This window comes from Oncorhynchus gorbuscha, linkage group LG16 (genome assembly GCF_021184085.1).
Source record: "Oncorhynchus gorbuscha isolate QuinsamMale2020 ecotype Even-year linkage group LG16, OgorEven_v1.0, whole genome shotgun sequence".
In the NCBI taxonomy this organism is placed as follows: domain Eukaryota; kingdom Metazoa; phylum Chordata; class Actinopteri; order Salmoniformes; family Salmonidae; genus Oncorhynchus; species Oncorhynchus gorbuscha.
In genome coordinates this window covers 5,465,808-5,481,515 of record NC_060188.1, presented here as the reverse complement: position 1 = coordinate 5,481,515, position 15,708 = coordinate 5,465,808, and the positions used below count along the sequence as shown (strand labels likewise).

Below are 15,708 nucleotides of genomic sequence, written 5' to 3'. Positions count from 1 at the left end.
CCCAATGTGTTTTGATCAAATGTAAGCAGGGATGCGCAATTAAATACTTTGAGATTCAGTACTACTTGTGGTAGTGTACTTTCAGCCTAGTGGGACTAGACCACAACAGTTCCTATTCAAGAATGGTTTGAGTTCTGGAGATGGCTAAAAACTGCTGGAGTCAAGGGTAAATGCAGCTCATTCAAAAAGTGGTCTGTTACTACAACTAAACAATACAATGAGGACAATTAGTTTTTCGCAATAAACATATTTACTCTACATTTACATACATAGGAGAGAGACTTAGAACAGAGTGATTAGGGGTTATATTGTTTAAGCTTTTGCCTCGGCCGCCATCATCCTGTCTTTCTGCTTCATCAGACATTTCCTTGAGCTGGCGTAGGCTCCCAGATCCCCATCTACAACAGAGGAAGGACAACAGTTTGACAATGGAACAGTAGCCTCACAGCCTTAACATTTCTGCATTCCACTGCAGGAGTCATGAAATGATTTATATTGAGAAAAAAAAACATTCGGGCAGCAGCACTTAAGTTTTGAAATGTTTACTACTGAACACAACTGACACCTGAAGTTATGTTTCACTATATTGGATCACTCCACGGCGGAGGGATACATCTGAGGTGAGGATTTACAGATTTACTCCTGTGTACACCCGTGTCATGGCTGGGGTCCGCCCCTATATAAAGACCCCATGACCGTGACACTTTATTGCTGAGGTTGCGCTGTCACTCCTTTCTCTCAGGTGGGGTGGAGATGCTAAGGATGTGCCGCTGGAAGCTGGTCAGCACAGACGCCTCCCAATTCGGCTGGGGGGGGGGGTGACTAAGGGCAGATGGCCAGCGGCTGTTGGCTACACCCTTGGAGCGGCAGGCCCATCAATACACTAGAGCTGTACTGCTGGCCCTGCAGTCCTTCCTTCCACATATGAAGGGAAGACATGTCCTGGTGAGAACGGACAACACCACAGTGGTGGCTTACATCAACCATCAGGGTGGACTGAGGTCGCACTACCCCTCTCATGGCACGGGAGCTCCTTCTCTGGGCTCTGGGACGCCTAGCGTCTACGTGCAGGGCACGTACCTGGCATCCTGAATGTGGCAGAGGATATGCTCTCAAGGGAGGGCCCACCACCTTGGGACTAGAGCCTACATCCCCAGGTGGTGCAGCACCTGTGGGACAAGTTCGGGAGGGTGCAGGTGGACCCGTTTGCCTCCCTGGACAATGCGCACAGCCTCCTGTGGTATTCCATGTCGGAGCCACCAGGGCCTCTGTGCTTGGATGCTCTGGCTCACGATTGGCCAGCGCTGGAGCTTTATGCATTCCCCCCTTTTCCCTTGATCCAGGCTGTGCTGGACAGGACCAGAATGGCAGAGCATCATCTGCTTCTGGTGGCCCCATACTGGCCCAGGCGACCCTGGTTCAGCCTTCTGTCCCTGTTGTCTGGGACACCTTGGCAACTTCCCGAGACCAGACCTGCTGTCTCAGGCCGGGGGAACTCTGTGGCATCGGAGGCCGCACCGCCTCAGTCTGTGAGATTGGCCATTGAACAGCACCAATGGTCCATGTTAAGACTACAAGAGGGTGTAATGAACACCATGCAGAACGCTAGGGCGCATGCTATAACTGCGGCATACTAGTTGCGCTGGCGGTTGTTCTGTTCTTGGTGCACTTGTATTGAGGTTGGGCCCAAGTCATGTGGGGTGCACTATGTCCTCCAATACCTACAGTCTCGCTTGGATGAGGGCTTCACAGCTTCTACACTGAGAGGGTATTTGGCTGCTATATCTGCCTGTCATGTGGGGTGGATGGACAGGTCAGTGGGGCGCCAGCCCTTGGTCTCCAGGTTTATGAAGGGGGGGGTTGTCCCCTGCGTCCAGCTAGGACCCACTCAATGGCGAGCTGGGATTTGGATGTGGTCTTGGCAGCTTTGGCAAAGCCGCCTTTAGAAACGGAGTCTGCCTCCCTGAAACACCCCTCTATGAAGGTGGCTTTCTTGGTAGCGATTACTTCATGAGGAGGGTGGGTGAGCTCCATGCTCTTTCGGTAAGTTCTGAGTGCTACCGGATGGACCCCGGGGGGAGGAGTATATATCTCCATCCCAACCCCTCATTCCTCCCGACGGTTCTGTCAGACAGGCATGTGAACATCCCTTTTATCCCGTCTGCTTATGACCCTCTTCTCCGGCATGCTGTGGCTGCCTATGTGGAGCGGACACAGTCAGTGAGAACAGACCAGCTCTTTGTCTGCTATGACGAGAGAGTCCTGGGGGCTGTGCTATCAAATCGGAAGCTCTCTCACTGGATCGAGGAAACGATTACGACAGCATATCGCCTAGCTGGGATCTGTGGTGGCACATTCAACACAAGGTGTTGGTGTGTCCTGGGCTCTACTGCAAGGAGTGCCCTCGCTGATATCTGTGCTGCGGCCAGCTGGGCTTCCTCGTGGACCTTTGCTAGGTACTATCGGGTAAATGTGGCACCTCCCTCTGCGGTTGGTTCAGTGGTCCTGGGCGTCCGGGGGACCCCTCTTCCACAATGACGGCCCCTGCGTCTTGGTCCCACGCTGGGACTTTGCCGCTGGCTGGCCAGGTCCCTCTAGAACTGACTAATCTGGTACACCAAAATATTGGAGTGATCCAATATAGTGAAACATAACGAAGGTTACGTATGTAACCACGGTTATGAGAGCTATATGGATCACTCCAATCTTTTATGGTGCTAGAGGTGCCTCATTATGTAGATAACATGTCACGGCCATGGGTCTATATATAGGGGTGGACCCTAGCCGTTACACAGGTTTACATGGGAGTAAATCTGTAAATTCTCACCTCTGATGTATCCCTCCGCTGCGAAGTGATACCAATATATTGGCGTGATCCATATAGCTCACATAACCGTGGTTACATACGTAACCTTTTTTTCCCCCATCAGTATTATTCAGAAATTAAAACATACATCTGCAGACTCAATAACGGGTGCTGTCAGTGGTTGGAGGTTCGTGCAACGCATAGGCCTAGCTGTCATTCTTGCCCCGTAGATGCTTGGAACATGCTATCAACAGTGTTACTGCCATAATTACAACCCTGAATTGTAATTGAGGCATGACTGGAGTGAGTGGTACTTACAGCGTGACTGGTAGGCCTTGGCCACGTCTGCAAACTGCTGCAGCTCCTTGGAACAGTTCTGGTGGTAGCTGGTACCCTCCCTCTGCTGGCAGGCCCTCAGACGCTCCTGGACCACCTTCACAATCTCCTGGTCCACCTTACTGGGCGGGCGGGGAAGGACACACACACAACAGACAGCTGTTAGGGACAAGGGTAGGGTGGTTGTGAATTCACTCAACAGGACAAGCCGATGAATGGTTAAAAGCAGTGGGTAACACGAAACCCAAACCGGCTGCGCGTGTGCGCCATCGTGCACAAATGTATTTTGTCCCCCCCCACACCAAATGTAGGTTAAAATATCAAAACAAACTCTGAACCAATTATATTAATTTGGGGATAGGTCGAAAAGCATTAAACATTTATGGCAATTTAGCTAGTTAGCTTGCACTTGCTAGCTAATTTGTCCTATTTAGCTAGCTTGCTGTTGCTAGCTAATTTGTCCTGGGATATAAACATCGAGTTGTTATTTTGTCAAGGTCCTCTACTCCGCCAATTAATCCACACATAAAATGGTCAACCAAATAGTTTCTAATCATCTCTCTTCCTTCCAGGCTTTTTCTTCTCTTGACTTTATATTGCAATTGGCAACTTTCATAAATTAGGTGCAAGACCTCGTTCATCTTTCAGTCACCCACGTGGGTATAACCAATGATGATATGGCACGTGGGTACCTGCTTCATAAACCAATGAGGAGATGGGAGAGGCAGGACTTCTGATCTGCGTCAGAACTGAATTTCTATTTTAGCCCTTGGCAAGGCAGACATTCGTTGGCGCAATAATTGAATAACATAGATTTCTAAATCTATTTTGCAACGCACGCGAGTGGTGTAGTCAGCCTGTAACTGTCCTATCATATCTGACCACAGAACATTCATCTCTTGGACAAACTATGTAAGGTCAACTTCCTGGTAACCAATTGATGCGGATTCAGACTTTTCATACAACAGATGTGGAAAGCCTTTCGTGAACTTGCACTTGACTTTCCCCCCCTCTTACTAGCGGACTTTGCTGATAGGTACTTTGAGGGAAAATGACTTAATATGACTGGTTGTCCCACCTAGCCATTTGAAGATGAATGCACTAACTAAGTCGCTCTGAATATGGTCTACTTTTTTTTTACAGTATGTCTTGTCATTTAATCCAGTCAATGGGTTTTTCCTCATGATGAGAGTTGGTGTAGAGGGGTGTCAAACTTCTGGAGGACCACAGTGTCTGCTGGTTTTCACACTTTCCTTTATTTCAGACTGGAAAACCATGACTGTACTTAATGACCTTCATTGGGAGGAAAGTAAAGCCAGAGGCGCTGTGGCCCTCGAGCTTGAAAGGGGAATACTTACTGATCTCTCCTCCACTGCATCTCAGCCTCATAGTAACAGGTGTAGTCTCCCTCTGTGCACTCGGTCAGCTCTGGGACACGGCGGAACTTCTGGTGGTAGTAGTTGTACTTGTTGCCAGAGTGGATACCCTCCACAAGTTCTGTTGAGAGATGAAACATGGGAACATGTCAACATTTACTTCTTGTTGATCACGTGGTACAAAGTACTTAAGGAGTCCTATTGCTGACTGATTTCACATGAAAGGATTGGTGAAAGCTATGTGGAACTTCCAGTCCAATGTTAGATCAGTGATATTACTGGAAAGAGGTGAAGGATGCATTTCTAGACCCTGAATTACAGTAATTTGATATTTAATGAGTAGTATTTAGCTAGTGTCAAGTGCATTGCGCTGCATGCAACATTATGCACTACACCTGAATAAACTAAAACTGCAACACACATAGCTACCGAGCTAGGTAGAAAGCATAACCGCAACACTTGCTAGTTGACAGCTAACGCTATCTAGTAAGCTAACTGAAACAATTTCTCTGAACTCCACATCTGTTATTTGAAATCCTCTATCATTATAAATGTTTAATGCCATGGTCTGTCTCCATGTATCTCGCTAGATATCCAACATTAGCTAGTGTTAGCAACCCCACAGATGGGTTAGTTCAAAATAATTGGCAAAACGTTAGCTTAGCTAGCTAGCTAGCTCACCTCTGAATGTGGTGACAGGGAGGTCCACGGAGTAATAGAAGAGTTTAGTCAAAATCAGGGCTGGGTTGGGAAGGGTCGTCTGCTTGTCCACGATGGGAGTCTGGCGGGGAGGCTCTGGATACGCATCTTTATCATAGTCTGATGGCATTTTGCTGTCTTTTGTTAAAGAAACAAAATTAACTTCAATTCGACCTCTTCTACGCTTCTGCGCATGCGTAGGAGGAACAACATGGCGTTGGAGGTCAGAAGTATAAAATGTAATATGGTGAACATAAATACAATTTCAGTAAGATTACCAAAAAACGAACATTCATTTTATTTACACCCTTTATCTCGAATATTACATTTACATTTCTTTCATTTTTCAAGCAGAGGTCGAAGGTAAAAGTTCAGCGCAGAGAAAATGTGTGGTCAGAGAGGAAGAGGCGACCCTGAACCCAAATATGTCCAAAACAAGACCAATACGTTTCTATGGGTTTGTTTTGGACCTAAACTTGGCGCCTGCCGTCCCGCCTTTGGGATCTCGTCATTATATACTGATCTCTGGTGTGTTCTAATTCAATGAACTTCCAGTCCACAAGGTGGCATGAAACATCAAATTACGAAAAAACGTCCAGAAAGTCATCAGTATGCGCAAATCTAGTTGAGGGTGGTGAGCTGAAGAGGATGAGTTGTTACAGTAAGTTGTATTAATGAAACTATTAATGATAAGCGTTACGATTATCAAATGAAGGTATTTTCCCGCTACTAGATCAGGTAGTTAGTAAGCTATCTAAAGTAGTAAAGAGTTCGACTAAAACAATGGAAATGCCATGAAAACGCTACGCATGTGCCACGTGGGGGTGATAATTTCAGCTAGATCCAGAATCTCCTCGTTGCCGCCAATCCAAATGAGCCTATATTAAGACTTTTTGTGTATTTGACACTCATGTTTGGATAAAAATGGGAGTAATACTTGTATGAATGTCAACTGCAAAGCTTGTTCATGTCATCGTCACAAAAAAAACTATTTCTATATGACTAACGTTGCTACCAGTTTCTAAGAACGGGTTAGCATTTAGCCGAATTATTTTCTAACCCAGAGAAGGAGTACTTTTTAAATATTATGCAGCGAAAATAGTCAAGTATATCAGACCCGGATTTTAGTTAACACCTTGTGGTCCTGTTGGAACACAATTATGACGGATTTGACCAATATCCACTTTGTTGGCTCAGATTTTGAATTGGGGCCAAAGAATGTGTCCTTTGTTCTGTCCCACACGTTTTGCGTGCTATTAATATTTGTACTGCATGTAGCTAGCGCGTTCCTTAGATATGTTGTATTGTACTCTACGGTGACCGACAGTTCTGTCTCAAAATTGGTAAATAGTTGTCAGGAAAACAATTACATTATGAAGTCATTTACAGGTTTGAATAGCTATTGTTATTATCCTATATTTTTGCTCTTTTTTTTTTTAGCTCAAAAACAATCCCGTGTTTTTCGCTGGGGAAACATGTCATGTTTATTAGCTCGTAAAAGTGACTAATAAATACCCTTGAACCTTGTCATGCATTCAATCTTCATAAGAGCCTTTAAGCCTACATATACTAAGTCCTCCCAAACATGTTGTGAATTGGTACAGTAACAGTAGATAAACAGTAGATGTCTCTCTCTCCCCACAGATGTCTGCAGCCAGTTGTCTGGGCACCCCACCACATGACCCACCATGAGCCAGTGCTGGCAGCCCTGGTCTTGTTTGAAAATGAATACGGCTCCTTAACTGGGCCAGCCACCAAATTAGAGCCCTTGCACAGAGTAACATCTTGAGTATGACTCTGACATCAGCACTTGTTCCTATCTCTTTCTGTCCCTTGCCTGGACAGCACACACAGACATGGTCAGTGGTCCTGCTGTCTTTTCTATATTTCTAACCTGAAGGGCACCTTGGGGTCTACTAACTTCGGTCAGGGGCTCTGTTTGTGTGTTTGTTTATGTGTGTATGGTTTGATTTGAGGTTTCTGGTGTGTTTTGTTGGGTATTAAGACAACTTGTTGAACACGTTGCATGCTCGCTGTTCTTTCTCAGTATGCCATGTGCAAGAGGGCAATGGCGTTGTGCTTTTTGCACATGGCCTCAACATCGGTAATATCCTCATTTCTTTGGACTTTGGCTGTTGTTTCTCGGCTACCTCAGAATCATCTGCATTCACGATGACTTTTTAGAGACGTTTTCTTTATTTGAGTTTCTCAACTATTAATTTGTAATAAATGCTGTATAGGAAGTATTTCCCATTAGTTGTGCTACTAACTTGGTTTGAATAATGAAGGATTTGTTTCGTGTGGACAGAAATTAATCTATTGACCTCAATGCAACCTTTTCCCCAGGTTTTCGTCGCTTTCAAATCTGTGCACAGAAATGTACAATGCCTGCATTATTGGTCCATTTGCAAGAATATTCTTTTTTTTTTGCTCTCACAGAAATGTTCAGTCAGCTTATGAAGGCATATTTCTAGTGTGGGTATGTTGATCCCTGTAAAAATGAATTTTCCACTATTAATCTGCACGTGTTCTGATGGCTACATTTCTCAAGACCGTCTCTTTGCCTGTATTAGTCAGTGTATGGGCTGTTCAGCACACAGGCACTTGTCTTGAGCAGCCGTTACTGAAGCTCCGAGGTTGACAGGGCACACAACATGGCCATTCATTCTCAGAATGCAGCTATTAGGCCTCTTCCTGACACCTGTTCTTGTCACCGAGCTAATCTGGACAAGACGTCTGTCCTAAACACGTAGGATGTGTGGGTTACTGATGGTACGAATGGGGAGGAGGTGATTTTTGGGGATTCTTCGGGGCTATTACCCCTGGTTCTTCAACTTGGTCCCCGAGCATTTCATTTTATTCTGTACGTAAATTCCGAGACTCTCCATTTAGTGTAATATTTTACATTTCATATGGTAGGTAATAATTTGTTGTAATCACCCATTTCGTGTAATATGTTACAAATTCGGAAACATGTGAATTTTAAATTGTAAAACATATGATGGGTTACGAATTCTAGCTAGGTGGCTAAAGTTAGATAGGCGAAGGGTTAAGATATTAGGAATTGGGTTATTTCTATCATTTTATTTTATTTCACCTTTATTTAACCAGGTAGACCAGTTGAGAACAAGTTCTCATTTACAACTGAGACCTGGCCAAGATAAAGCAAAGCAGTTTGACACTAACAACAACACAGAGTTACACATGGAATAAACAAACAGTCAATAATACAGTAGAAAAATCTATATACAATGAGTGCAAATGAGGTAAGATTAGGGAGGTAAGGCAATAAATAGGCCGTAGTGGCAAAATTATTACAATTTAGCAATTAAACACTGGAGTGATCGATGTGCAGAAGATGAATGTGCAAGTAGAGATACTGGGGTGCAAAGGAGCAAAAAAAAGAATAACATATATATCAATAGGGTTAGCTAACATGTGAAGTAGTTGCAGGGTAGTTAAAAAGTTGCTAATTAGCTGAAATGTAAAAGTTGTTTGTGAGATTTGCTAGACGTTATACACCTAACCCGACCAACCACCCTACTTTCCTGTTTGCCCTCTGTCTTTATGTAACCAAATGTATCATATTGGAGTGTCCTGGATTTACATTTAATGTCATGTCTAGTCTGGGACCAGCCTGTGCTTTGTTTTATGTTATTGATAAGTTATTAGTTTATATTGTACTTGTTTTCACTAATCTTTGTAGGTTATTATATTACTAGTTAGAGTTCTGTTTAGAGCCAAGATCTAGTAACCCATGTTTGATACTTCAGAGAAGGGTGATATGAATTCAACTGAAATGTAAAAAAAAATAGCCATCAAAATCAACTTTATCAAGGGTAAAGCACAGCAATAACCTGTGGTTTTAGAGCCCTTGAAGCATAATCAGAAGTTAATTGACGTGAACATCTGTTTCGCTCCCTCCCAGTCTCACCGTAAATTCCACGCGCCCCGCCATGGGCACATGGGCTTCCTGCCCTGCAAGCGCAGCAAGAAGCACCGGGGGAAGCCCCGCAGCTGGCCCCAGGACGACCCCAGCCAGCCTGTCCACCTCACCGCCTTCATGGGCTACAAGGCCGGCATGACCCACATCCTGCGTGAGGTGCACCGCACTGGCCTGAGTATGTACAGTCTGCCTTACAGAGTGGGATGATGTCAAATCTGGATAGAACAATGTATATGTGAACCAGGAGTAAGAGCCATGAGAGAATTAGACCTGGTCCCAGATCATTGTCCTGTCTAGACATGGATCTCTGAGAAGACTCTGTATGATGTTTTAATTTCTGAATAATGGTGATGGAATCAAACCGCTGATGCCAGAGGGAGAACATGTGACATTGACCATAGAGCCCAGCTCTGTTTTCAATCCTAGTCTTCCTCTGTTCTGCTCTGACATTGATATGACACGTTGTCGTTCCTCCTGTAGGCGACACACAGGCCATTTGTCTTTATCATTTTTGTGGCAACTGACCCATATCTCCTCTCCCAACAGAGCAAGCCAAACGTGAGTCTGTGGAGGCGGTCACTATCATCGAGACTCCGCCTGTGATGGTGGTGGGGGTTGTTGGGTACATCGACACAGTCCGTGGCCTGAGGTCCTTCAAGACCATCTTCGCTGAGCACCTCAGTGACGAGTGCAAGCGCAGATTCTACAAAAGCTGGTGGGGCACATTGAAGTATAGACTGTGATTGACCTCTGTGCAGATGATGTTTGATGTTTTAATTTCTGAATAATAGTGTTGAAATCAAACCGCTGATGCCAGAGAAGGAGGGGGAAGTAACATATGATCAAGAGATTATTTTTCAATCTCTACCCTGTATGTAAACTCTTCCAGGTACAAGAGCAAGAAGAAGGCATTCACCAAGTATGCCAAGAAGTGGACAGACGAGAGTGGCAAGAAGCAGCTGGAGAAGGACTTTAATAACATGAAGAAATACTGCTCATCCATCCGGGTCCTCATCCACACTCAGGTACATAGAACCCTCTTATCAATCATGTGATCCAACAGAAATCCCCCACTCCTATCCTCGGTGAGTTTCTATTGGCTTGTGGTGAGTGACAGCTGGTGGTATGTATCCCTGGGGTTCATCTGTCTCCACCCCAAGGAGCTCCCTTCAGAACGGGCACGGCTGTCTGACTTATAGCCTACCCAGCTCCTACCAGTCACATGGCAACTGAAAGGGGGGAACAAACCTTCTCTAATCTCAAGGCCCCCGTTGTGAACAAATGTCTTCTCTCTCTCTCGCACGCACACATGCAGAGGAGGACTAGAGTATGGAGTTTCAAATTGCAGTTTAAAAATACTCCTGTGAGGAGCAGTACCTCGACTGCACTTGAGGAAAGTTTGTGTTGGCAACAAACATTGCTCAATGTTACTGATTGAATTCAGGGTATTGTGTCTGTTTGTCGAAGCAGAGATATGATTACTGTAAGATGTGGGGATAGAGCAATGTGAATCATGTCTCCAGTGAGAGTATTCGCCTGGTTCCAGATCTGTTCTAGCGGTCTTGATAATTCTTATGGTCGGTGTCACATTTGGCAGATGTTTTTTCTCTTTCTGCAGATGATGTATGATGTTTTAATTTCTGAATAATAGTGAAGGAATCAAACCACTGATGCCAGAGAGAAAAACATGACCATATGAGTCAAGGCTATCGGAGACCTGACTGATGACTCACAGGACTGTAGGGTGAAGTTGCCTCCACACCAGGGGTGTCAAACATACAGCCTGCGGGTGTATAGATGTATAAAAAAATAATGTTGTATATGTCATTTTAGATTTGTGTGTATAGGAAAACAAACTTTAAAAGCTTTAAAATGACTAAAACCAAATTTAAACTGTAGAAATAATAGACCTACATTCGTAGTTTCTTGAAATTGTCTAGCTCGTTAATAATCTCCCAAATGAAAGCTAGACAGAGTGAGCATTGGAGGGGGTGGATGCATTTTTGCAAATTGGTGGCAAGTAAATATTTTACCAAATTCAGTGCGGCCTTCCGGATGTCGTTGTAGACCGACTGCGGCTCCCGGGGCAAAATGAGTTTGACGACCCTGCCCTAGGCGCTGATCTGGAGATTTCCCCCAATAATGGGTAGGATTGGGGAAAGGGAAGCTAATCCTGGTTCAGAGACTGAATCCTAGAACAAATCATATTTAGTCAGTGTGGAAGTGAACGGAGTGGAGGCACTAAAGTTGTGTGTGAATCTGGCTGGCTTCTGTACATTTTATAATTGTGTCTCTCTAGATTCGCCTGCTGCCCCTCAAAGCTAAGAAGGCCCATATCATGGAGGTGCAGCTGAACGGCGGCACCATCTCCGAGAAGGTGGACTGGGTCAAGGAGAAGCTGGAGCAGCCCGTCCCTGTGTCCTCAGTCTTCTACCAGGACGAGATGATAGACGTCATCGGGGTCTCCAAAGGTCATGGGATGAAAGGTAAGATGTTTTGAGGTACTTGGTTGTCGAGGTGAAAGGGTCACCGTAGAAGATATTCCTAGGTACAGATCTCCCACTCGTCCATTTGTTCTGTCTTGCTACCAAACGTGACAATGTCCTCTGTGCAGATGATGGATAATGTTTTAATTTCTGAATAATAGTGAAGGAATCAAACCACTGATGCCAGAGATTTTTGTTGTTGAGAATGACCATATGAGTTGTCACTCAGCCTGGGGATGAGTGGGAGAAATCTATATGGACATTAATGACATGGCAGTACCATTGTTTATAATATCTCCAAAGTTGAGACATGTCTCTATCTAACAAAATGGCTCAAAGACCCAGAGTTTTTCTACTTGCTAATATAATCTAATTAGTAAAAGATGCATGTCAATGTCTGTTGACTGACGGTATATTGCTATTATATTCTATTGGCTGGTCCTGTGGCGTAACCCATTTCCTACTGGTTTTCCTATTGGTTGTCAGGTGTGACCAGTCGTTGGGGAGTGAAGAAACTGCCCAGGAAGACTCACAAGGGCCTCCGTAAGGTGGCCTGTATCGGAGCCTGGCACCCTTCCCGTGTGGGCTACACCATCGCCCGTGCCGGCCAGAAGGGCTACCACCACCGCACAGAGCTCAACAAGAAGGTCCGCAGCACCAGGGCTCTAGATGAGATGGGCATGTGAAATTCATTAGATGAGATGGGCATGTGAAATTCATTAGATGAGATGGGCATGTGAAATTCATTAGATGAGATGGGCATGTGAAATTCATTAGATGAGATGGGCATGTGAAATTCATTAGATGAGATGGGCATGTGAAATTCATTAGATGAGATGGGCATGTGAAATTCATTAGATGAGATGGGCATGTGAAATTCATTAGATGAGATGGGCATGTGAAATTCATTAGATGAGATGGGCATGTGAAATTCATTAGATGAGATGGGCATGTGAAATTCATTAGATGAGATGGGCATGTGAAATTCATTAGATGAGATGGGCATGTGAAATTCATTAGATGAGATGGGCATGTGAAATTCATTAGATGAGATGGGGCATGTGAAATTCATTAGATGAGATGGGGCGTGTGAAATTCATTAGATGAGATGGGGCGTGTGAAATTCATTAGATGAGATGGGGCGTGTGAAATTCATTAGATGAGATGGGGCGTGTGAAATTCATTAGATGAGATGGGCGTGTGAAATTCATTAGATGAGATGGGCGTGTGAAATTCATTAGATGAGATGGGCGTGTGAAATTCATTAGATGAGATGGGCGTGTGAAATTCAATAGATGAGATGGGCGTGTGAAATTCAATAGATGAGATGGGCGTGTGAAATTCATTAGATGAGATGGGCGTGTGAAATTCATTAGATGAGATGGGCGTGTGAAATTCATTAGATGAGATGGGCGTGTGAAATTCAATAGATGAGATGGGCGTGTGAAATTCAATAGATGAGATGGGGCGTGTGAAATTCAATAGATGAGATGGGGCGTGTGAAATTCAATAGATGAGATGGGGCGTGTGAAATTCAATAGATGAGATGGGGCGTGTGAAATTCATTAGATGAGATGGGGCGTGTGAAATTCAATAGATGAGATGGGGCGTGTGAAATTCATTAGATGAGATGGGGCGTGTGAAATTCATTAGATGAGATGGGGCGTGTGAAATTCATTAGATGAGATGGGGCGTGTGAAATTCATTAGATGAGATGGGGCGTGTGAAATTCATGGGCGTGTGAAATTCATTAGATGAGATGGGCGTGTGAAATTCAGTAGTTGACCAAGTGTTCTTGAAAAATAGGTGTTTTGACCTCAAAGGGACTGACTACTTTGTAAAATAGTTTTCTTCATATATTAAACTTTGTTAATGAACGATCTGCGTGGATGTTTGAGTTGCGTATTCAACTGGAACTAGTTTGGGTTCTGTTGTGACTAATTACGTAGAGGTTCATACTGTACTGCTTAGACTGTGGTTCACCACCATCATGCTGTTTCAGTGTTTTACTCTGGTCTACAGATCTACCGTATTGGCAAAGGGATCCATGTCCAGGATGGCAAAGTGATCAAGAACAACGCTTCCACTAACTACGACACCACCCAGAAGACTATCACGCCCATGGTAATATAATGTTATTGACATGATACTGAGCCTGGAAATTATGTGCTATAACATGGTAACCATTCTAATTCTTACTGTTGGTTCAAACTTCTTCGGGATCGTGTCCCATCCACAGGACTGTTGAGCTAACGTAGGCTAATGTGATTAGCATGAGGTTGTAAGTAACAACATTTCCCAGGACTTAGACATCTTATATGGACAGAAAGCTTAACAAGAATTTAAGTTAACTGCACTGTCCAATTTACAGTAGCTATTACAGTGAAATAATACCATTCTGTTTGAGGAGAGTGCACAGTTTTGAACTTAAAAACATTATGGCCTTCCTCTTGCATTTCAAAGATGTATATATATATTTTTTTGTATTATCTTTTACCAGATCTATTGTTATATTCTTCTACATTCCTTTCACATTTCCAATAGAGTATGTATTGCAGGTTGTGGCCATTGTGGTGTACTACTTGTTTAATCTGTATAATTATTCATCCAGCCTCTCCTCTCCTGTTGTCTGTCTGTAGGGAGGGTTCCCCCACTATGGTGACGTGAAAAATGACTTCTTGATGCTGAAGGGCTGTGTGATCGGCTGTAAGAAACGTGTCCTCACCCTGAGAAAGGTACAGTGCCCATGTGTTAGTGACAACTACCTCTGTGCAGATGATGTATGATGTTTTAATTTCTGAATAATAGTGAAGGAATCAAACCACTGATGCCAGAGAGGAAAACATGACCATAGGAGTTGGGATGCAAAAGCATGAGATATATTTGACCTTGTGTTGAACTCTAACCACTTATGTGTGTGGTCACGTGCTTCTCTCTCACAGTCCATGCTAGTGCACACATCACGCAAGTCCAAGGAGACCATCGACCTCAAGTTCATCGACACCACATCCAAGTTTGGCTACGGTCACTTCCAGACCCCCCAGGAGAAGAGGGCCTTCATGGTGGGTACCGGCTGGGTTTGGGCCTGGGTGGAAGGGCCCGCTGACTGTGGATGGATGTGGGAGTGAGCTGAATCATTGTAGAGGGGAGTGGGACTGACGGACAATGTTAGTGATGGGGGGAGGAGTGGGACTGAAGGACAATGTTGGTGTCTGATGACAATGTTGGTGATGGAGGGAGGAGTGTGGGTAAGTAAAGGGGAAGGCTGTAGGTTTATGTAGGGACAGCGTAGGTTGGGGTGAAGGCACTGAAGCGTTTGTGTGAAGGCGGACACCCTGTATCGAAAGTGGCTACGGCATGACTGTTGTCCTAGTCATTGATAGTACAGGAATAGTGATGAAAGATTTTCCCGTGTTTGTTGGAATACCTGTTCCTGTCAAACCCTGTATCTTTCGAACATCTTCAACAATCAATACTTTTAACGTGTTAAAAAAAAGAAGTTTTATTTTGCTTGACCCCCTGGTGTGATCTAATGCTATGACAATTGTGAAATTGGATGTGTATTAGCTGGATTCTGAATAGTGCTCAGAAAAATAATGTCAAGGGAATTGAGATGTGGAATTAATGGGTTGAGGACTGGAGCATGATGGGGAACGAGGTGGAGTGGTGCTCTCCCTAACGCGTTCCAAATGGCACCCATAGTGCTCTGGTAAAACGTAGTGCACTATATAGGGTGCCATTTGGGACATTACCCTCATTCTCAGCTGACATGACCCATGTCTGGGTGAACCTGTTGCTTTATAATACTGGACTTCTGTTGACCCTGCTGTGACTTTTGACCTCCAGGGCCCACTGAAGAAGGACGTGCTGAATAAACTGCCTGCCGAACCATTGCCAGAGGAGGTTTAGAAGTGATGGTGGTCCACTGTTCTAACTGGCTCAACAGAGAAACAAGTTCTTATAGTAACAGTCTTCTAATAAAACAGTCTTGTCTATCCAGGTGGTGTTTGGCTATTCTTTTCAAATAAGCTTCAGCTTAGTTTAGACTGCCCATGTCCC

At 44.4% G+C, this 15,708-nt stretch overlaps 2 protein-coding genes and 1 non-coding gene across 3 annotated transcripts; 2 read left to right on the top strand and 1 right to left on the bottom strand.

The window, feature by feature from the left end:
• Window positions 1-231: 231 nt before the first annotated feature.
• ndufb10 (NADH:ubiquinone oxidoreductase subunit B10) lies at window positions 232-5,428 on the bottom strand. The gene is made up of 4 exons (XM_046306750.1): window positions 5,200-5,428; window positions 4,501-4,639; window positions 3,125-3,264; window positions 232-398 (listed from the first exon to the last, which is right to left on the bottom strand). Exons 1-4 carry the CDS (start codon window positions 5,345-5,347, stop codon window positions 313-315), a joined length of 513 nt encoding a protein of 170 aa, XP_046162706.1. The 5' UTR covers window positions 5,348-5,428; the 3' UTR covers window positions 232-312.
• A 322-nt stretch (window positions 5,429-5,750) lies between these two features.
• LOC124000407 (60S ribosomal protein L3-like) lies at window positions 5,751-15,644 on the top strand. The gene is made up of 11 exons (XM_046306749.1): window positions 5,751-5,878; window positions 6,862-7,076; window positions 9,146-9,338; window positions 9,710-9,878; window positions 10,053-10,188; window positions 11,463-11,649; window positions 12,136-12,296; window positions 13,672-13,773; window positions 14,289-14,384; window positions 14,592-14,711; window positions 15,496-15,644. Exons 2-11 carry the CDS (start codon window positions 7,074-7,076, stop codon window positions 15,556-15,558), a joined length of 1,230 nt encoding a protein of 409 aa, XP_046162705.1. The 5' UTR covers window positions 5,751-5,878; window positions 6,862-7,073; the 3' UTR covers window positions 15,559-15,644.
• On the top strand, window positions 14,983-15,108 carry LOC124000942. Its single transcript, XR_006832705.1, has one exon. It is a non-coding gene; the product is annotated as a small nucleolar RNA SNORA71 (small nucleolar RNA).
• Window positions 15,645-15,708: the final 64 nt, after the last annotated feature.